This window comes from Bombina bombina, chromosome 4, assembly GCF_027579735.1.
Source record: "Bombina bombina isolate aBomBom1 chromosome 4, aBomBom1.pri, whole genome shotgun sequence".
Lineage (NCBI taxonomy): Eukaryota > Metazoa > Chordata > Amphibia > Anura > Bombinatoridae > Bombina > Bombina bombina.
The window spans coordinates 535,428,483-535,452,074 of NC_069502.1; the positions used below are offsets into that span (position 1 = coordinate 535,428,483).

General features: G+C 36.0%; 1 protein-coding gene across 1 annotated transcript in view; it reads left to right on the plus strand.

Moving 5' to 3' along the window:
• The first annotated feature begins 255 nt into the window (after positions 1-255).
• The window catches only part of LOC128655469 (interleukin-1 receptor-associated kinase 1-binding protein 1 homolog), a 28,408-nt gene continuing 5,071 nt past the window's right edge, over positions 256-23,592 (plus strand). The window contains exon 1 of the mRNA XM_053709081.1: positions 256-605. Within this exon, the coding sequence (XP_053565056.1) occupies positions 321-605 (285 nt within the window). The 5' untranslated portion in view covers positions 256-320. The remainder of the gene's footprint in view (positions 606-23,592) is intronic.

Below are 23,592 nucleotides of genomic sequence, written 5' to 3' on the forward strand. Positions count from 1 at the left end.
GACTGCACAAGTATGTTTAGAAACAATTTAATATAGGTACTGGCTGCTTGAATAATCGGGCACTACCGTTAGCAAATTGCCTGTAAACAGATCGGAAATCTATCTAGGACGCTCACATTGATTCAGACAGAAATTTGGCTCTCTTCAGCAGACAGGCCAGCAGCCAACCGGAACTACGTCACATTAGGCAAACCACGTCAACGTTGTCAGGCTTTATAGACGGTACCTTATGTGTTACGTCATCACGCTGTACGTACATTGTATAGCTAGTGCAGAAAGCGTCTGTCATATGGCTTCGTTGCTATAGAAACGTTTCCGCCATGGCTACTGTACAACCTGCCTCACGTTTATTTGCATCTCTTCAGCTACCGGACAGTTGTGATCAAACGTTAGAGGAGCGGGAGAATAAGCCCGGGCTTCTAATCGGACAGAGGGCAAGGCGAGAGGTGCATGTGACAGGGACTGCGGAGCTAAGCGCTGACCCAGACAGAGCCTCTGTATGTATGCGACTGGTGAGCAACAAGGAGTCAGCTGCCGAAGTCAAAAGCAGTGTGCAGAGGAGGCTGGAGTACATCCTTCAAAGCTTGCGGCACAGTGGAATCACGGTGAGGGGTAGCTAAGGGTTTTATGGTCTGGGGGAATTTAAATCACGTACAAGCTGTGTGCACCGTGATGCCACCTAGTATGTTGATATAACATATTTTTGTGTGTTTTTTTTCAGTAAAAGTTTTTAAAGATAAATATCGTCCGTTTAGTTTATATTTATATATAGCTAGAGTGAGTGACGTGTCTATAGCGTTAGATTTCATTACTTGAGAGAACAGAAAAGAGGTGTCATAGGTTCTAGACTTCTTCTAGTGCATCTAAAATCCTAACGGTTTTTTTCCAGTTAAAAGGACATTCTAATACAAAACATCATTTAAAGGGACAGTAAAGTTAAAATAGCCTTTAATGATTCAGATAGAGCATATACTTTTTGAACAACTTGCCATTTGACTTGTATTCTAGTAACTTGCATAATTCTGCGATATCCTTTGTTGAAAAGCATACCTAGGTAGGGTCAGGAGCAGCAATACACTACTGGGAACTAGCTGCGGAAAAATATTTGTGTTTCATGTCGTTTAAGCAGATATATTTAGTGGGCTAGCAGTAATGAGTGCATTTGTTAGTGATACAATCACTGACCAAAACTAGGTCTGTCAAGGAGGGTCTAATTTCTGCGTGTGTAGAAGAGGGACATACTAAACTGCATATTGGGATGATGGGATGATTGGCTGCAATGCTAAACACTATCACTAGATGTCATTATACTTTTTACACACATTCATGGTAATGACTCTGCTGTAACTCAAAATATGTTCTTTTCTGCACTGCTTGATACTAAATTGCAAACAGTAGTTGCAAATGTTTATTCACTTGCTGACATATATACAGTTGTATAATGGAATCATATTAAATAATATAATAGAAAAATACTTTTGTAGGACTACATTACTAATTTAATATAGTACATGTATGTGCAAAGCAACACATTTAAACTGTTTTGATAGGAACCTGTGAATAGATGTTTTAAACATGGGGATTATGGGTTACACATGCCAAGGAAAATTTTAATTTCTGATAAGAATATGTTTATAACTATTTTTGTACATGGGGATTATGGGTGAAATATCATGGTTTCACATGCAGAAGAACACATTTGACCTGTTTCTGATAGGAAAATGGTTATAATTATTTTTATACATGGGGATTATGGGTGAAATATCATGGTTACACATGCAGAAGAACACATTTGACCTGTTTCTGATAGGAATTTGGTTATAACTATTTTTTTACATGGGGATTATGGGTGAAATATCATGGTTACACATGCAGAAGAACACATTTGACCTGTTTCTGATAGGAATTTGGTTATAACTATTTTTTTACATGGGGATTATGGGTGAAATATCACGGTTACACATACAGAGGAACACATTTGACTTGTTTCTGATAGGAATATGGATATAATTATTTTTATATATGGCGATTATGGGTGAAATATCATGGTTACACATGCAGAGGAACACATTTGACCTGTTTCTGATAAGAAAATGGTTATAATTATTTTTATATATGGCGATTATGGGTGAAATATCATGGTTACACATGCAGAGGAACACATTTGACCTGTTTCTGATAGGAATATGGTTATAATTATTTTTATAAATGGGGATTATGGGTGAACTATCATGGTTACACATGCAGAAGAACACATTTGACCTGTTTCTGATATGAATATGGTTATTACTATTTTTCTACATGGGGATTATGGGTGAAATATCATGGTTACACATGCAGAAGAACACATTTTACCTGTTTCTGATAGGAAAATGGTTATAATTATTTTTATACATGGGGATTATGGGTGGAATATCATGGTTACACATGCAGAAGAACACATTTGACCTGGTTCTGATAGGAATATGGTTCTAATTATTTTTATACATGGGGATTATGGGGGAAATACCATGGTTACACATGCTTAAGAACACATTTGACCTGTTTCTGGTAGGAATTTGGTTATAACTATTTTTCTACATGGGGATTATGGGTGAAATATCATGGTTACACATGCAGAGGAACACATTTGACCTGTTTCTGATAGGAATATGGTTCTAATTATTTGTATAGATGGGGATTATGGGTGAAATATCATGGTTTCACATGCAGAAGAACACATTTGACCTGTTTCTGATAGGAATATGGTTTTAATTATTCTTATACATGGGAATTATGGGTAAAATATGGTTACACATGCAGAGGAACACATTTTACCTGTTTCTGATAGGAATATGGTTCTAATTATTTTTTATACTTGGGGATTATGGGTGAAATACCATGGTTACACATGCTTAAGAACACATTTGACCTGTTTCTGATAGGAATTTGGTTATAACTATTTTTCTACATGGGGATTGTGGGTGAAATATCATGGTTACACATGCAGAGGAACACATTTGACCTGTTTCTGATAGGAATATAGTTCTAATTATTTTTATACATGGGGATTATGGGTGAAATATCATAGTTACACATGCAGAAGAACACATTTGACCTGTTTCTGATAGGAATATAGTTCTAATTATTTTTATACATGGGGATTATGGGTGAAATATTGTGGTTACACATGCAGAAGAACACATTTGACCTGTTTCTGATAGGAATATGGTTATAATTATTTTTATATATGGGGATTATGGGTGAAATATCATGGTTACACATGCAGAGGAACACATTTGACCTGTTTCTGATATGAATATGGTTATAACTATTTTTCTACATGGGGATTATGGGTGAAATATCATGGTTACACATGCAGAAGAACACATTTGACCTGTTTCTGATAGGAAAATGGTTATAATTATTTTTCTACATGGGGATTATGGGTGAAATATCATGGTTACACATGGAGAAGAACACATTTGACCTGGTTCTGATAGGAATATGGTTCTAATTATTTGTATACATGAGGATTATTGGTGAAATATCATGGTTACACATGCAGAAGAACACATTTGACTTGTTTCTGATAGGAAAATGGTTATAATTATTTTTATACATGGGGATTATGGGTGAAATATCATGGTTACACATGCAGAAGAAGACATTTGACCTGTTTCTGATAGGAATTTGGTTATAACTATTTTTCTACATGGGGATTATGGGTGAAATATCATGGTTACACATACAGAGGAACACATTTGACCTGTTTCTGATAGGAATATGGATGTAATTATTTTTATATATGGCAATTATGGGTGAAATATCATGGTTACACATGCAGAAGAACACATTTGACCTGTTTCTGATAGGAAAATGGTTATAATTATTTTTATACATGGGTATTATGGGTGAACTATCAGGGTTACACATGCAGAAGAACACATTTGACCTGTTTCTGATAGGAATATGGTTCTAATTATTTTTATACATGGGGATTATGGGTGAAATACCATGGTTACACATGCTTCAGAACACATTTGACCTGTTTCTGATAGGAATTTGGTTATAACTATTTTTCTACATGGGGATTATGGGTGAAATATCATGGTTACACATGCAGAGGAACACATTTTACCTGTTTCTGATAGGAATATGGTTCTAATTATTTTTATACATGGGGATTATGGGTGAAATATCATGGTTACACATGCAGAGGAACACATTTTACCTGTTTCTGATAGGAATATGGTTCTAATTATTTTTTATACTTGGGGATTATGGGTGAAATATCATGGTTACACATGCAGAAGAACACATTTGACCTGTTTCTGATAGGAAAATGGTTATAATTATTTTTATACATGGGTATTATGGGTGAACTATCATGGTTTCACATGCAGAAGAACACATTTGACCTGTTTCTGATAGGAATATGGTTCTAATTATTTTTATACATGGGGATTATGGGTGAAATACCATGGTTACACATGCTTCAGAACACATTTGACCTGTTTCTGATAGGAATTTGGCTATAACTATTTTTCTACATGGGGATTATGGGTGAAATATCATGGTTACACATGCAGATGAACACATTTGACCTGTTTCTGATAGGAATATGGTTCTAATTATTTGTATACATGGGGATTATGGGGGAAATATCATGGTTGCACATGCAGAAGAACACATTTGACCTCTTTCTGATAGGAAAATTGTTATAATTATTTTATACATGGGGATTATGGGTGAAATATCATGGTTTCACATGCAGAAGAACACATTTGACCTGTTTCTGATAGGAATATGGTTCTAATTATTTGTATACATGGGGATTATGGGTGAAATATCATGGTTGCACATGCAGAAGAACACATTTGACCTCTTTCTGATAGGAAAATTGTTATAATTATTTTATACATGGGGATTATGGGTGAAATATCATGGTTTCACATGCAGAAGAAAACATTTGACCTGTTTCTGATAGGAATATGGTTCTAATTATTTTTTATACATGGGGATTATGGATGAAATATCATGGTTACACATGCAGAGGAACACATTTTACCTGTTTCTGATAGGAATATGGTTCTAATTATTTTTATACATGGGGATTATGGGTGAAATATCATGGTTACACATGCAGAGGAACACATTTTACCTGTTTCTGATAGGAATATGGTTCTAATTATTTTTTATACATGGGGATTATGGGTGAAATACCATGGTTACACATGCTTAAGAACACATTTGACCTGTTTCTGATAGGAATATGGTTCTAATTATTTGTATACATGGGGATTATGGGTGAAATATCATGGTTACACATGCAGAGGAACACATTTGACCTGTTTCTGATAGGAATATGGTTCTAATTATTTGTATACATGGGGATTATGGGTGAAATATCATGGTTGCACATGCAGAAGAACACATTTGACCTGTTTCTGATAGGAATATGGTTCTAATTATTTTTATACATGGGGATTATGGGTGAAATATCATGGTTACACATGCAGAGGAACACATTTTACCTTTTTCTGATAGGAATATGGTTCTAATTATTTTTTATACATGGGGATTATGGTTGAAATATCATGGTTACACATGCAGAGGAACACATTTGACCTGTTTCTGATAGGAAAATGGTTATAATTATTTTTATACATGGGGATTATGGGTGGAATATCATGGTTACACATGCAGAAGAACACATTTGACCTGTTTCTGATAGGAAAATGGTTATAATTATTTTTATACATGGGGATTATGGGTGAAATATCATGGTTACACATGCAGAAGAACACATTTGACCTTTTTCTGATAGGAAAATGGTTATAATTATTTTTCTACATGGGGATTATGGGTGAAATATCATGGTTACACATGCAGAAGAACACATTTGACCTGTTTCTGATAGGAAAATGGTTATTTTTATTTTTCTACACGGGGATTATGGGTGGAATATCATGGTTACACATGCAGAAGAACACATTTGACCTGTTTCTGATAGGAATATGGTTCTAATTATTTTTATACATGGGGATTATGGGTGAAATACCATGGTCACACATGCACGCTACGATTGGGTGGATAGAGGGGTTTGGTTTATAAGGTGCTGTGAACGAGTCACTCGTCTTGTCAAATTCAGATTGCACATTGAGAAAGGCCGCTGCTTGTCCGAAACGCGTTTGTGCCTATCATAACAGTATGCTTATTTAAGCATAAGTGTTTTTAATTATTTTATTACTCACATCAAAATCCACTGCAAGGGACGTGTGCACACAGAATAGAAGCCATCCCTGTCACCTGAAGCCAGCGTATCCTGTTACTGGCCAGGAATACAGGGGGGTGGTGGAATCGGAATCTGTGTTCACTGTCTGGGTATATTGCAGGGCGATAATCACTGGTGTGAGTGTAGAGGTAATTGTGGGGATTTTTGTAATTGGTGAGAGTCTTTTGTTCATTCACACTCTTTTTAATTGTGGTTAAATAAATATTAAGTTTTAACTTAACTTTATACTTCTGAATAGTTGAATACTTCAACATATTTACTAATAATCATAGGAATGAGTGCTAATTAACCCCTTCTTGTCCAGTCTCTTCCCCTTATCCTTATTTAAGTAATTATACCAAGGGTTAGCACCAGGGAATATCATATCCCTTTTTCCTACTATATTATTTTTCACAGTGCCAGACTTAACTGTTTCTTTATAGATACAAATGCTTAAGAACACATTTGACCTGTTTCTGATAGGAATTTGGTTATAACTATTTTTCTACATGGGAATTATGGGTGAAATATCATGGTTACACATGCAGAGGAACACATTTGACCTGTTTCTGATAGGAATATGGTTCTAATTATTTGTATACATGGGGATTATGGGTGAAATATCATGGTTACACATGCAGAAGAACACATTTGACCTGTTTCTGATAGGAATATGGTTCTAATTATTTTTATACATGGGGATTATGGGTGAAATATCATGGTTACACATGCAGAAGAACACATTTGACCTGTTTCTGATAGGAATATGGTTATAATTATTTTTCTACATGGGGATTATGGGTGAAATATCATGGTTACACATGCAGAAGAACACATTTGACTTGTTTCTGATAAGAAAATGGTTATAATTATTTTTATACATGGGGATTATGGGGGAAATATCATGCTAACACATGCAGAAGAACATTGCTAAAAATAAAAACACAGAGCGACTCCTAAAAGGCTAAGACACTAGTAGTGACAAGATTATTTAAATAAAAATATATTGAAATTCTATAGGGGTATATAAAATATTTTATAGGCTACTTATAGCTAAAATATACAAACAAGATACAAAAGTGGATCCACTTAAAATTAACAATAAAATATGCATATATTTATATAAAAAACAATACAATTGTGGTTAAAAACCACAACAATATACAATCTTAATCACAAAATAAATTACAATAAACAGCTGTTAACTGATAAGCTGGTTGATGGTTGGATAAAAAATATAAATATATAAAAACATCAATTTATTGAGTAGGTGTCCATAAATATGTAGGTCCCAAACTTTAAATTCTTTCCAGAGAGTGAATGTCCAATATGAAGATTCTATTTTAAAACAATTATCCTTATATATCCCTCGATAAACGGTGACATGTTGAAGTGTGTAAAAAATAAAAATGTAGTGGTTTTCAAATCAGATTTCAAAAATTATTGTGAATATCCAAAAAATCCTGAAAAGATGATGTGATGAAGTGGGCGTGAATAATCAAAAATGTGTGTACACAAAAATGAAAAAAGAAAAAGGAAAAAATAATCAAAATGAATATTTAGGATGTTTTAAAGTGAATAACACACTTATAAAGTGACCCTTATGTGAATACAAGATGTGAAGAGATGCTCCTAAAAAGTTATTCCTGTTTGTAAACGATGAAAAAATACAAAAATGGATCCTATGTCTCAGGGATCAATTCATTCAAAGATATACCTGTAATAAAACAAATATCACATAGTGCAAAACTGCTATTCAAACTTAGTCAGTAATTGAAAAGAAGCTTACCATATATGTCAACGCGTATCGGCCCTAAGAACTGGGCCTTTATCAAGACTATAGATGGATTAGCATGGTAGCTCCTTTTATAGCTATTACTGGCCAATAAGTCCCAGTGTACTTCCTGTTCCTGATGACCTGGAAGTAAAAACATAACCTCTACTTCCTGTTCCTGATGACCTGGAAGTGCTATTGAGTTTATTCTATTTTTGTATATATGTTCCTAGTTTCATGGTAAATTCATGCTATGTTTCAAATAAAGTACATGTTCATTTTTATTTGTTTCATTTATATTTGAAAGATAATATTTGCCTAAAATCGGCAAACCGGAAGTGTGTGTTCAGTCATTTATCACCATGGAAACCAATATAAGAGTGAATGACTAGAACAATTTTCAGTCATATATTTAGATTTACCATGCCTGATCTGAAAATAGGCTTAATCTATCCTAAGGTAACTAGCTATTTTTGAAAATTGTAAGGCTGCTTGTTAGGCCCTTCTTTGACAGAAAAGACGAGTGAATGAAAAATGTATTCTACTTAGGGAAGACATCAAAGTAATAAATATTATAGTGGATATGACACTATTAAGGAATACAATAAAATAAAATAGAAGATTCTTATTTAAAAAGTATAACAATCTAAAAGGGTCCTAAAATGTAAGCAATAATATCACTGTCCCTATAGAGACATCTATTTAGGAAAAACGTATAGAATGTCTTCTGGAATGTCATAAAAATCATATATAAACCCTATAGAAATATCAAAAAACCTATTAAGATAAACATTGTCATATAGCCTCCTATATGGAGACGACCCAGGGCTAAAAAACATTGGAATGATAAACATGATAAAAACATTGGGATAATGAACATCGATTGTAAACATAATTAAAATATAATTACATTTTTCGAATGATAAACATGATAAAAACATTAGGATAATGAACATTGATTGTAAACATAATTAAAATATGTAAAAATTAGAATATTAAAATATTTCAATATTTGAAACTCTCCATCAGTAATAATAATGCAAAGTGGCAGGTGAGGAAGGGGGGGGGGGTGCATGGTTATATTAACAGAAGTACTTAAAATCACAATTACAATAAGACCTATCTCTTTCAAATGCCTACATATACTCTATGTGGGGGTGTGCCTAATCTATGCTAGTATGAAAATACATGCACCTATTTAAGCTACACCTATAGGATAGAACGCGTTGACATATATGGTAAGCTTCTTTTCAATTACTGACTAAGTTTGAATAGCAGTTTTGCACTATGTTATATTTGTTTTATTACAGGTATATCTTTGAATGAATTGATCCCTGAGACATAGCATCCATTTTTGTATTTTTTCATCGTTTACACACAGGAATAACTTTTTAGGAGCATCTCTTCACATCTTGTATTCACATAAGGGTCACTTTATAAGTGTGTTATTCACTTTAACACATCCTAAATATTCATTTTGATTATTTTTTCACATTTTTTCCTTTTTCTTTTTTCATTTTTGTGTACACACATTTTTGATTATTCACGCCCACTTCATCACATCATCTTTTCAGGATTTTTTGGATATTCACAATAATTTTTGAAATTTGATTTGAAAACCACTACGTTTTTATTTTTTACACACTTCATCATTTCACCGTTTATCGGGGGATATATAAGGATAATTGTTTTAAAATAGAATCTTCATATTGGACATTCACTCTCTGGAAAGAATTTAGTTTGGGACCTAGCAATGTTCTTCTGCATGTGTTAGCATGATATTTCCCCCATAATCCCCATGTATAAAAATAATTATAACCATTTTCTTATCAGAAACAAGTCAAATGTGTTCTTCTGCATGTGTAACCATGATATTTCACCCATAATCCCCATGTATACAAATAATTAGAACCATATTCCTATCAGAAACAGGTCAAATGTGTTCTTCTGCATGTGTAACCATGATATTTCACCCATAATCCCCATGTAGAAAAATAATTAGAACCATATTCCTATCAGAAACAGGTCAAATGTGTTCTTCTGCATGTGTAACCATGATATTTCACCCATAATCCCCATGTAGAAAAATATTTAGAACCATATTCCTATCAGAAACAGGTCAAATGTGTTCTTCTGCATGTGTAACCATGATATTTCACCCATAATCCCCATGTATACAAATAATTAGAACCATATTCCTATCAGAAACAGGTCAAATGTGTTCCTCTGCATGTGTAACCATGATATTTCACCCATAATTCCCATGTAGAAAAATAGTTATAACCAAATTCCTATCAGAAACAGGTCAAATGTGTTCTTAAGCATGTGTATCTATAAAGAAACAGTTAAGTCTGGCACTGTGAAAAATAATATAGTAGGAAAAAGGGATATGATATTCCCTGGTGCTAACCCTTGGTATAATTACTTAAATAAGGATAAGGGGAAGAGACTGGACAAGAAGGGGTTAATTAGCACTCATTCCTATGATTATTAGTAAATATGTTGAAGTATTCAACTATTCAGAAGTATAAAGTTAAGTTAAAACTTAATATTTATTTAACCACGATTAAAAAGAGTGTGAATGAACAAAACACTCTCACCAATTACAAAAATCCCCACAATTACCTCTACACTCACACCAGTGATTATCGCCCTGCAATATACCCAGACAGTGAACACAGATTCCGATTCCACCACCCCCCTGTATTCCTGGCCAGTAACAGGATACGCTGGCTTCAGGTGACAGGGATGGCTTCTATTCTGTGTGCACACGTCCCTTGCAGTGGATTTTGGTGTGAGTAATAAAATAATTAAAAACACTTATGCTTAAATAAGCATACTGTTATGATAGGCACAAACGCGTTTCGGACAAGCAGCGGCCTTTCTCAATGTGCAATCTGAATTTGACAAGACGAGTGACTCGTTCACAGCACCTTATAAACCAAACCCCTCTTCTATCCACCCAATCGTAGCGTGCATGTGTGACCATGGTATTTCACCCATAATCCCCATGTATAAAAATAATTAGAACCATATTCCTATCAGAAACAGGTCAAATGTGTTCTTCTGCATGTGTAACCATGATATTCCACCCATAATCCCCATGTAGAAAAATAAAAATAACCATTTTCCTATCAGAAACAGGTCAAATGTGTTCTTCTGCATGTGTAACCATGATATTTCACCCATAATCCCCATGTAGAAAAATAATTATAACCATTTTCCTATCAGAAAAAGGTCAAATGTGTTCTTCTGCATGTGTAACCATGATATTTCACCCATAATCCCCATGTATAAAAATAATTATAACCATTTTCCTATCAGAAACGGGTCAAATGTGTTCTTCTGCATGTGTAACCATGATATTCCACCCATAATCCCCATCTATAAAAAAAATTAGAACCATATTCCTATCAGAAACAGGTCAAATGTGTTCTTCTGCATGTGTAACCATGACATTTCACCCATAATCCCCATGTATAAAAATAATTATAACCATTTTCCTATCAGAAACAGGTCAAATGTGTTCCTCTGCATGTGTAACCATGATATTTCAACCATAATCCCCATGTATAAAAAATATTTAGAACCATATTCCTATCAGAAAAAGGTGAAATGTGTTCCTCTGCATGTGTAACCATGATATTTCACCCATAATCCCCATGTATAAAAAATAATTAGAACCATATACCTATCAGAAACAGGTCAAATGTGTTCCTCTACATGTGTAACCATGATATTTCACCCATAATCCCCATGTAGAAAAATAGTTATAACCAAATTCCTATCAGAAACAGGTCAAATGTGTTCTTAAGCATGTGTAACCATGGTATTTCACCCATAATCCCCATGTATAAAAATAATTAGAACCATATTCCTATCAGAAACAGGTCAAATGTGTTCTTCTGCTTGTGTAACCATGATATTCCACCCATAATCCCCATGTAGAAAAATAAAAAATAACCATTTTCCTATCAGAAACAGGTCAAATGTGTTCTTCTGCATGTGTAACCATGATATTTCACCCATAATCCCCATGTAGAAAAATAATTATAACCATTTTCCTATCAGAAACAGGTCAAATGTGTTCTTCTGCATGTGTAACCATGATATTTCACCCATAATCCCCATGTATAAAAATAATTATAACCATTTTCCTATCAGAAACAGGTCAAATGTGTTCTTCTGCATGTGTAACCTTGATATTTCACCCATAATCCCCATGTATAAAAAATAATTAGAACCATATTCCTATCAGAAACAGGTAAAATGTGTTCCTCTGCATGTGTAACCATGATATTTCACCCATAATCCCCATGTATAAAAAATAATTAGAACCATATTCCTATCAGAAACAGGTCAAATGTGTTCTTCTGCATGTGAAACCATGATATTTCACCCATAATCCCCATGTATAAAAATAATTATAACAATTTTCCTATCAGAAACAGGTCAAATGTGTTCTTCTGCATGTGTAACCTTGATATTTCACCCATAATCCCCATGTATAAAAAATAATTAGAACCATATTCCTATCAGAAACAGGTAAAATGTGTTCCTCTGCATGTGTAACCATGATATTTCACCCATAATCCCCATGTATAAAAATAATTAGAACCATATTCCTATCAGAAACAGGTAAAATGTGTTCCTCTGCATGTGTAACCATGATATTTCACCCATAATCCCCATGTATAAAAAATAATTAGAACCATATTCCTATCAGAAACAGATCAAATGTGTTCTTCTGCATGTGAAACCATGATATTTCCCCCATAATCCCCATGTATACAAATAATTAGAACCATATTCCTATCAGAAACAGGTCAAATGTGTTCCTCTGCATGTGTAACCATGATATTTCACCCATAATCCCCATGTATAAAAATAATTAGAACCATATTCCTATCAGAAACAGGTCAAATGTGTTCTTCTGCATGTGTTAGCATGATATTTCACCCATAATCCCCATGTATAACAATAATTAGAACCATATTCCTATCAGAAACAGGTCAAATGTGTTCTTCTGCATGTGTAACCATGATATTTCACCCATAATCCCCATGTATAAAAATAATTAGAACCATTTTCCTATCAGAAACAGGTTAAATGTGTTCTTCTGCATGTGTAACCATGATATTTCACCCATAATCCCCATGTATACAAATAATTAGAACCATATTCCTATCAGAAACAGGTCAAAAGTGTTTCTCTGCATGTGTAACCATGATATTTCACCCATAATCCCCATTTAGAAAAATAGTTATAACCAAATTCCTATCAGAAACAGGTCAAATGTGTTCTTCTGCATGTGTAACCATGGTATTTCACCCATAATCCCCATGTATAAAAATAATTAGAACCATATTCCTATCAGAAACCGCAAATGTGTTCTTCTGCATGTGTAACCATGATAGTTCACCCATAATCCCCATGTATAAAAATAATTATAACCATTTTCCTATCAGAAACAAGTCAAATGTGTTCTTCTGCATGTGTAACCATGATATTTCACCCATAATCCCCATGTATAAAAATAATTATAACCATATTCCTATCAGAAACAGGTCAAATGTGTTCCTCTGCATGTCTAACCATTATATTTCACCCATAATCCCCATGTATAACAATAATTATAACCAAATTCCTATCAGAAACAGGTCAAATGTGTTCTTCTGCATGTGTAACCATGATATTTCACCCATAATACCATATATAAAAATAATTATAACCATTTTCCTATCAGAAACAGGTCAAATGTGTTCCTCTGCATGTGTAACCATGATATTTCAACCATAATCCCCATGTATAAAAAATATTTAGAACCATATTCCTATCAGAAAAAGGTGAAATGTGTTCCTCTGCATGTGTAACCATGATATTTCACCCATAATCCCCATGTATAAAAAATAATTAGAACCATATACCTATCAGAAACAGGTCAAATGTGTTCTTCTGCATGTGTAACCATGATATTTCACCCATAATCCCCATGTATACAAATAATTAGAACCATATTCCTATCAGAAACAGGTCAAATGTGTTCCTCTACATGTGTAACCATGATATTTCACCCATAATCCCCATGTAGAAAAATAGTTATAACCAAATTCCTATCAGAAACAGGTCAAATGTGTTCTTAAGCATGTGTAACCATGGTATTTCACCCATAATCCCCATGTATAAAAATAATTAGAACCATATTCCTATCAGAAACAGGTCAAATGTGTTCTTCTGCTTGTGTAACCATGATATTCCACCCATAATCCCCATGTAGAAAAATAAAAAATAACCATTTTCCTATCAGAAACAGGTCAAATGTGTTCTTCTGCATGTGTAACCATGATATTTCACCCATAATCCCCATGTATAAAAATAATTATAACCATTTTCCTATCAGAAACAGGTCAAATGTGTTCTTCTGCATGTGTAACCTTGATATTTCACCCATAATCCCCATGTATAAAAAATAATTAGAACCATATTCCTATCAGAAACAGGTAAAATGTGTTCCTCTGCATGTGTAACCATGATATTTCACCCATAATCCCCATGTATAAAAAATAATTAGAACCATATTCCTATCAGAAACAGGTCAAATGTGTTCTTCTGCATGTGAAACCATGATATTTCACCCATAATCCCCATGTATAAAAATAATTATAACAATTTTCCTATCAGAAACAGGTCAAATGTGTTCTTCTGCATGTGTAACCATGATATTTCACCCATAATCCCCATGTATAAAAAATAATTAGAACCATATTCCTATCAGAAACAGGTAAAATGTGTTCCTCTGCATGTGTAACCATGATATTTCACCCATAATCCCCATGTATAAAAATAATTAGAACCATATTCCTATCAGAAACAGGTAAAATGTGTTCCTCTGCATGTGTAACCATGATATTTCACCCATAATCCCCATGTATAAAAAATAATTAGAACCATATTCCTATCAGAAACAGGTCAAATGTGTTCTTCTGCATGTGAAACCATGATATTTCACCCATAATCCCCATGTATACAAATAATTAGAACCATATTCCTATCAGAAACAGGTCAAATGTGTTCCTCTGCATGTGTAACCATGATATTTCACCCATAATCCCCATGTATACAAATAATTAGAACCATATTCCTATCAGAAACAGGTCAAATGTGTTCTTCTGCATGTGTTAGCATGATATTTCACCCATAATCCCCATGTATAAAAATAATTAGAACCATATTCCTATCAGAAACAGGTCAAATGTGTTCTTCTGCATGTGTAACCATGATATTTCACCCATAATCCCCATGTATAAAAATAATTAGAACCATTTTCCTATCAGAAACAGGTTAAATGTGTTCTTCTGCATGTGTAACCATGATATTTCACCCATAATCCCCATGTATACAAATAATTAGAACCATATTCCTATCAGAAACAGGTCAAAAGTGTTTCTCTGCATGTGTAACCATGATATTTCACCCATAATCCCCATTTAGAAAAATAGTTATAACCAAATTCCTATCAGAAACAGGTCAAATGTGTTCTTCTGCATGTGTAACCATGGTATTTCACCCATAATCCCCATGTATAAAAATAATTAGAACCATATTCCTATCAGAAACCGCAAATGTGTTCTTCTGCATGTGTAACCATGATAGTTCACCCATAATCCCCATGTATAAAAATAATTATAACCATTTTCCTATCAGAAACAAGTCAAATGTGTTCTTCTGCATGTGTAACCATGATATTTCACCCATAATCCCCATGTATAAAAATAATTATATCCATATTCCTATCAGAAACAGGTCAAATGTGTTCCTCTGCAAGTGTAACCATGATATTTCACCCATAATCCCCATGTAGAAAAATAATTATAACCATATTCCTATCAGAAACAGGTCAAATGTGTTCCTCTGCATGTCTAACCATTATATTTCACCCATAATCCCCATGTATAACAATAATTATAACCAAATTCCTATCAGAAACAGGTCAAATGTGTTCTTCTGCATGTGTAACCATGATATTTCACCCATAATACCATATATAAAAATAATTATAACCATATTCCTATCAGAAACAGGTCAAATGTGTTCCTCTGCAAGTGTAACCATGATATTTCACCCATAATCCCCATGTATAAAAATAATTATAACCATATTCCTATCATAAACAGGTCAAATGTGTTCTTCTGCATGTGTAACCATGATATTTCACCCATAATCCCCATGTATAAAAATAATTATAACCATTTTCCTATCAGAAACAGATCAAATGTGTTCTTCTGCATGTGTAACCATGATATTTCCCCCATAATCCCCATGTATACAAATAATTAGAACCATATTCCTATCAGAAACAGGTCAAATGTGTTCCTCTGCATGTGTAACCATGATATTTCACCCATAATCCCCATGTATAAAAATAATTAGAACCATATTCCTATCAGAAACAGGTCAAATGTGTTCTTCTGCATGTGTTAGCATGATATTTCACCCATAATCCCCATGTATAACAATAATTATAACCATATTCCTATCAGAAACAGGTCAAAAGTGTTCCTCTGCATGTGTAACCATGATATTTCACCCATAATCCCCATTTAGAAAAATAGTTATAACCAAATTCCTATCAGAAACAGGTCAAATGTGTTCTTCTGCATGTGTAACCATGGTATTTCACCCATAATCCCCATGTATAAAAATAATTAGAACCATATTCCTATCAGAAACCGCAAATGTGTTCTTCTGCATGTGTAACCATGATAGTTCACCCATAATCCCCATGTATAAAAATAATTATAACCATTTTCCTATCAGAAACAAGTCAAATGTGTTCTTCTGCAATTGTGTAACCATGATATTTCACTCATAATCCCCATGTAGAAAAATAATTAGAACCATATTCCTATCGGAAACAGGTCAAATGTGTTCCTCTGCATGTCTAACCATTATATTTCACCCATAATCCCCATGTATAACAATAATTATAACCAAATTCCTATCAGAAACAGGTCAAATGTGTTCCTCTGCAAGTGTAACCATGATATTTCACCCATAATCCCCATGTATAAAAATAATTAGAACCATATTCCTATAAGAAACCGGTCAAATGTGTTCTTCTGCATGTGTAACCATGATATTTCACCCATAATCCCCATGTATAAAAATAATTAGAACCATATTCTTATCAGAAACAGGTCAAATGTGTTCCTCTGCAAGTGTAACCATGATATTTCACCCATAATCCCCATGTAGAAAAATAATTAGAACCATATTCCTATCAGAAACCGGTCAAATGTGTTCTTCTGCATGTGTAACCATGATAGTTCACCCATAATACCCATGTATAAAAATAATTATAACCATTTTCCTATTAGAAACAGGTCAGATGTGTGCCACTGCATGTGTAACCATGATAGTTCACCCATAATCCCCATGTATAAAAATAATTATAACCATATTCCTATCAGAAACATGTCAAATGTGTTCCTCTGCATGTGTAACCATGATATTTCACCCATAATCCCCATGTATAAAAATAATTATAACCATATTCCTATCAGAAACAGGTTAAATGTGTTCTTCTGCATGTGTAACCATGATATTTCACCCATAATCCCCATGTATAAAAATAATTATAACCATATTCCTATCAGAAACAGGTCAAATGTGTTCCTCTGCATGTGTAACCATGATATTTCACCCATAATCCCCATGTATAAAAATAATTATAACCATATTCCTATCAGAAACAGGTTAAATGTGTTCTTCTGCATGTGTAACCATGATATTTCACCCATAATCCCCATGTATAAAAATAATTATAACCATATTCCTATCAGAAACAGGTTAAATGTGTTCTTCTGCATGTGTAACCATGATATTTCACCCATAATCCCCATTTAGAAAAATAGTTATAACCAAATTCCTATCAGAAACAGGTCAAATGTGTTCTTCTGCATGTGTAACCATGGTATTTCACCCATAATCCCCATGTATAAAAATAATTAGAACCATATTCCTATCAGAAACAGGTCAAATGTGTTCTTCTGCATGTGTAACCGTGATATTTCACCCATAATCCCCATGTATAAAAATAATTAGAACCATATTCCTATCAGAAACAGGTTAAATGTGTTCTTCTGCATGTGTAACCATGATATTTCACCCATAATCCCCATTTAGAAAAATAGTTATAACCAAATTCCTATCAGAAACAGGTCAAATGTGTTCTTCTGCATGTGTAACTATGGTATTTCACCCATAATCCCCATGTATAAAAATAATTAGAACCATATTCCTATCAGAAACAGGTCAAATGTGTTCTTCTGCATGTGTAACCGTGATATTTCACCCATAATCCCCATGTATAAAAATAGTTATAACCATATTCTTATCAGAAATTAAAATTTTCCCTGGCATGTGTAACCCATGTTTAAAACATCTATTCACAGGTTCCTATCAAAACAGGTAAAAGGTGTTGCTTTGCACATACTTGTACTATATTAAATTAGTAATGTAGTCCTACAAAAGTATTTTTCTATTATATTATTTAATATGATTCCATTATACAACTGTATATATGTCAGCAAGTGAATAGTTAAACATTTGCAACTACTGTTTGCAACTTAGTATCAAGCAGTGCAGAAAATAACATATTTCTCCAACATAGGTGTGTCCGGTCCACGGCGTCATCCTTACTTGTGGGATATTCTCTTCCCCAACAGGAAATGGCAAAGAGCCCAGCAAAGCTGGTCACATGATCCCTCCTAGGCTCCGCCTACCCCAGTCATTCTCTTTGCCGTTGTACAGGCAACATCTCCACGGAGATGGCTTAGAGTTTTTTAGTGTTTAACTGTAGTTTTTATTATTCAATCAAGAGTTTGTTATTTTAAAATAGTGCTGGTATGTACTATTTACTCTGAAACAGAAAAGAGATGAAGATTTCTGTTTGTATGAGGAAAATGATTTTAGCAACCGTTACTAAAATCCATGGCTGTTCCACACAGGACTGTTGAGAGGAATTAACTTCAGTTGGGGGAACAGTGAGCAGTCTTTTGCTGCTTGAGGTATGACACATTCTAACAAGACGATGTAATGCTGGAAGCTGTCATTTTCCCTATGGGATCCGGTAAGCCATTTTTATTCAGACAGTAAATAAGGGCTTCACAAGGGCTTATTAAGACTGTAGACATTTTCTGGGCTAAATCGATTCATATATTACACATATTTAGCCTTGAGGAATCATTTAATCTGGGTATTTTTGTTAAATAATATCGGCAGGCACTGTTTTAGACACCTTATTCTCTAGGGGCTTTCCCTAATCATAGGCAGAGCCTCATTTTCGCGCCGGTATTGCGCACTTGTTTTTGAGAAGCATGACATGCAGTCGCATGTGTGAGGAGCTCTGATGCATAGAAAAGACTTTCTGAAGGCTTCATTTGGTATCGTATTCCCCTTTGGGCTTGGTTGGGTCTCAGCAAAGCAGATACCAGGGACTGTAAAGGGGTTAAAGTTAAAAACGGCTCCGGTTCCGTTATTTTAAGGGTTAAAGCTTCCAAATTTGGTGTGCAATACTTTTAAGGCTTTAAGACACTGTGGTGAAATTTTGGTGAATTTTGAACAATTCCTTCATACTTTTTCGCAATTGCAGTAATAAAGTGTGTTCAGTTTAAAATTTAAAGTGACAGTAACGGTTTTATTTTAAAACGTTTTTTGTACTTTGTTATCAACTTTATGCCTGTTTAACATGTCTGAACTACCAGATAGACTGTGTTCTGAATGTGGGGAAGCCAAGGTTCCTTTTCATTTAAATAAATGTGATTTATGTGACACTGAAAATGATGCCCAAGATGATTCCTCAAGTGAGGGGAGTAAGCATGGTACTGCATCATTCCCTCCTTCGTCTACACGAGTCTTGCCCACTCAGGAGGCCCCTAGTACATCTAGCGCGCCAATACTCCTTACTATGCAACAATTAACGGCTGTAATGGATAATTCTATCAAAAACATTTTAGCCAAAATGCCCACTTATCAGCGTAAGCGCGACTGCTCTGTTTTAGATACTGAAGAGCATGAGGACGCTGATGATAATGGTTCTGAAATGCCCCTACACCAGTCTGAGGGGGCCAGGGAGGTTTTGTCTGAGGGAGAAATTTCAGATTCAGGGAAAATTTCTCAACAAGCTGAACCCGATGTGATTACATTTAAATTTAAGTTGGAACATCTCCGCGCTCTGCTTAAGGAGGTATTATCCACTCTGGATGATTGTGAGAATTTGATCATCCCAGAGAAACTATGTAAAATGGACAAGTTCCTAGAGGTCCCGGGGCTCCCAGAAGCTTTTCCTATACCCAAGCGGGTGGCGGACATTGTAAATAAAGAATGGGAAAGGCCCGGTATACCTTTCGTCCCTCCCCCCATATTTAAAAAATTGTTTCCTATGGTCGACCCTAGAAAGGACTTATGGCAGACTGTCCCCAAGGTCGAGGGAGCGGTTTCTACTTTAAACAAACGCACCACTATACCCATAGAAGATAGTTGTGCTTTCAAAGATCCTATGGATAAAAAATTAGAAGGTTTGCTTAAAAAGATGTTTGTTCAGCAAGGTTACCTTCTACAACCAATTTCATGCATTGTCCCTGTCACTACAGCCGCGTGTTTCTGGTTCGATGAGCTAGTAAAGGCGATCGATAGTGATTCTCCTCCTTATGAGGAGATTATGGACAGAATCCGTGCTCTCAAATTGGCTAATTCTTTCACCCTAGACGCCACTTTGCAATTGGCTAGGTTAGCGGCGAAGAATTCTGGGTTTGCTATTGTGGCGCGCAGAGCGCTTTGGTTGAAATCTTGGTCAGCGGATGCGTCTTCCAAGAACAAACTCCTTAACATTCCTTTCAAGGGGAAAACGCTGTTTGGCCCTGACTTGAAAGAGATTATCTCTGATATCACTGGGGGTAAGGGCCACGCCCTTCCTCAGGATAGGTCTTTCAAGGCCAAAAATAAACCTAATTTTCGTCCCTTTCGTAGAAACGGACCAGCCCCAAGTGCTACGTCCTCTAAGCAAGAGGGTAATACTTCTCAAGCCAAGCCAGCCTGGAGACCAATGCAAGGCTGGAACAAGGGAAAGCAGGCCAAGAAACCTGCCACTGCTACCAAGACAGCATGAAATGTTGGCCCCCGATCCGGGACCGGATCTGGTGGGGGGCAGACTCTCTCTCTTCGCTCAGGCTTGGGCAAGAGATGTTCTGGATCCTTGGGCACTAGAAATAGTCTCCCAAGGTTATCTTCTGGCATTCAAGGGGCTTCCCCCAAGGGGGAGGTTCCACAGGTCTCAATTGTCTTCAGACCACATAAAGAGACAGGCATTCTTACATTGTGTAGAAGACCTGTTAAAAATGGGAGTGATTCATCCTGTTCCATTAGGAGAACAAGGGATGGGGTTCTACTCCAATCTGTTCATAGTTCCCAAAAAAGAGGGAACGTTCAGACCAATCTTAGATCTCAAGATCTTAAACAAGTTTCTCAAGGTTCCATCGTTCAAAATGGAAACCATTCGAACAATTCTTCCTTCCATCCAGGAAGGTCAATTCATGACCACGGTGGATTTAAAGGATGCGTATCTACATATTCCTATCCACAAGGAACATCATCGGTTCCTAAGGTTCGCATTCCTGGACAAGCATTACCAGTTCGTGGCGCTTCCTTTCGGATTAGCCACTGCTCCAAGGATTTTCACAAAGGTACTAGGGTCCCTTCTAGCGGTGCTAAGACCAAGGGGCATTGCAGTAGTACCTTACTTGGACGACATTCTGATTCAAGCGTCGTCCCTTCCTCAAGCAAAGGCTCACACGGACATAGTCCTGGCCTTTCTCAGATCTCACGGATGGAAAGTGAACGTGGAAAAGAGTTCTCTATCTCCGTCGACAAGGGTTCCCTTCTTGGGAACAATAATAGACTCCTTAGAAATGAGGATTTTTCTGACAGAGGCCAGAAAAACAAAACTTCTAAACTCTTGTCAAACACTTCATTCCGTTCCTCTTCCTTCCATAGCGCAGTGCATGGAAGTAATAGGTTTGATGGTAGCGGCAATGGACATAGTTCCTTTTGCGCGCATTCATCTAAGACCATTACAACTGTGCATGCTCAGTCAGTGGAATGGGGACTATACAGACTTGTCTCCGAAGATACAAGTAAATCAGAGGACCAGAGACTCACTCCGTTGGTGGCTGTCCCTGGACAACCTGTCACAAGGGATGACCTTCCGCAGACCAGAGTGGGTCATTGTCACGACCGACGCCAGTCTGATGGGCTGGGGCGCGGTCTGGGGATCCCTGAAAGCTCAGGGTCTTTGGTCTCGGGAAGAATCTCTTCTACCGATTAAATATTCTGGAACTGAGAGCGATATTCAATGCTCCCAAGGCTTGGCCTCAGCTAGCAAAGGCCAAGTTCATACGGTTTCAATCAGACAACATGACGACTGTTGCGTACATCAACCATCAGGGGGGAACAAGGAGTTCCCTGGCGATGGAAGAAGTGACCAAAATCATTCAATGGGCGGAGACTCACTCCTGCCACCTGTCTGCAATCCACATCCCAGGAGTGGAAAATTGGGAAGCGGATTTTCTGAGTCGTCAGACATTACATCCGGGGGAGTGGGAACTCCATCCGGAAATCTTTGCCCAAATTACTCAACTGTGGGGCATTCCAGACATGGATCTGAGGGCCTCTCGTCAGAACTTCAAGGTTCCTTGCTACGGGTCCAGATCCAGGGATCCCAAGGCGACTCTAGTAGATGCACTAGTAGCACCTTGGACCTTCAAACTAGCTTATGTATTCCCGCCGTTTCCTCTCATCCCCAGGCTGGTAGCCAGGATCAATCAGGAGAGGGCGTCGGTGATCTTGATAGCTCCTGCGTGGCCACGCAGGACTTGGTATGCAGATCTGGTGAATATGTCATCGGCTCCACCATGGAAGCTACCTTTGAGACGAGACCTTCTTGTTCAAGGTCCGTTCGAACATCCGAATCTGGTCTCACTCCAGCTGACTGCTTGGAGATTGAACGCTTGATCTTATCAAAACGAGGGTTCTCAGATTCTGTTATTGATACTCTTGTTCAGGCCAGAAAGCCTGTAACTAGAAAAATTTACCACAAAATATGGAAAAAATATATCTGTTGGTGTGAATCTAAAGGATTCCCTTGGGACAAGGTAAAGATTCCTAAGATTCTATCCTTTCTTCAAGAAGGATTGGAGAAAGGATTATCTGCAAGTTCCTTGAAGGGACAGATTTCTGCCTTGTCTGTGTTACTTCACAAAAAGCTGGCAGCTGTGCCAGATGTTCAAGCCTTTGTTCAGGCTCTGGTTAGAATCAAGCCTGTTTACAAACCTTTGACTCCTCCTTGGAGTCTCAACTTAGTTCTTTCAGTTCTTCAGGGGGTTCCGTTTGAACCCTTACATTCCGTTGATATTAAGTTATTATCTTGGAAAGTTTTGTTTTTGGTTGCAATTTCTTCTGCTAGAAGAGTTTCAGAATTATCTGCTCTGCAGTGTTCTCCTCCTTA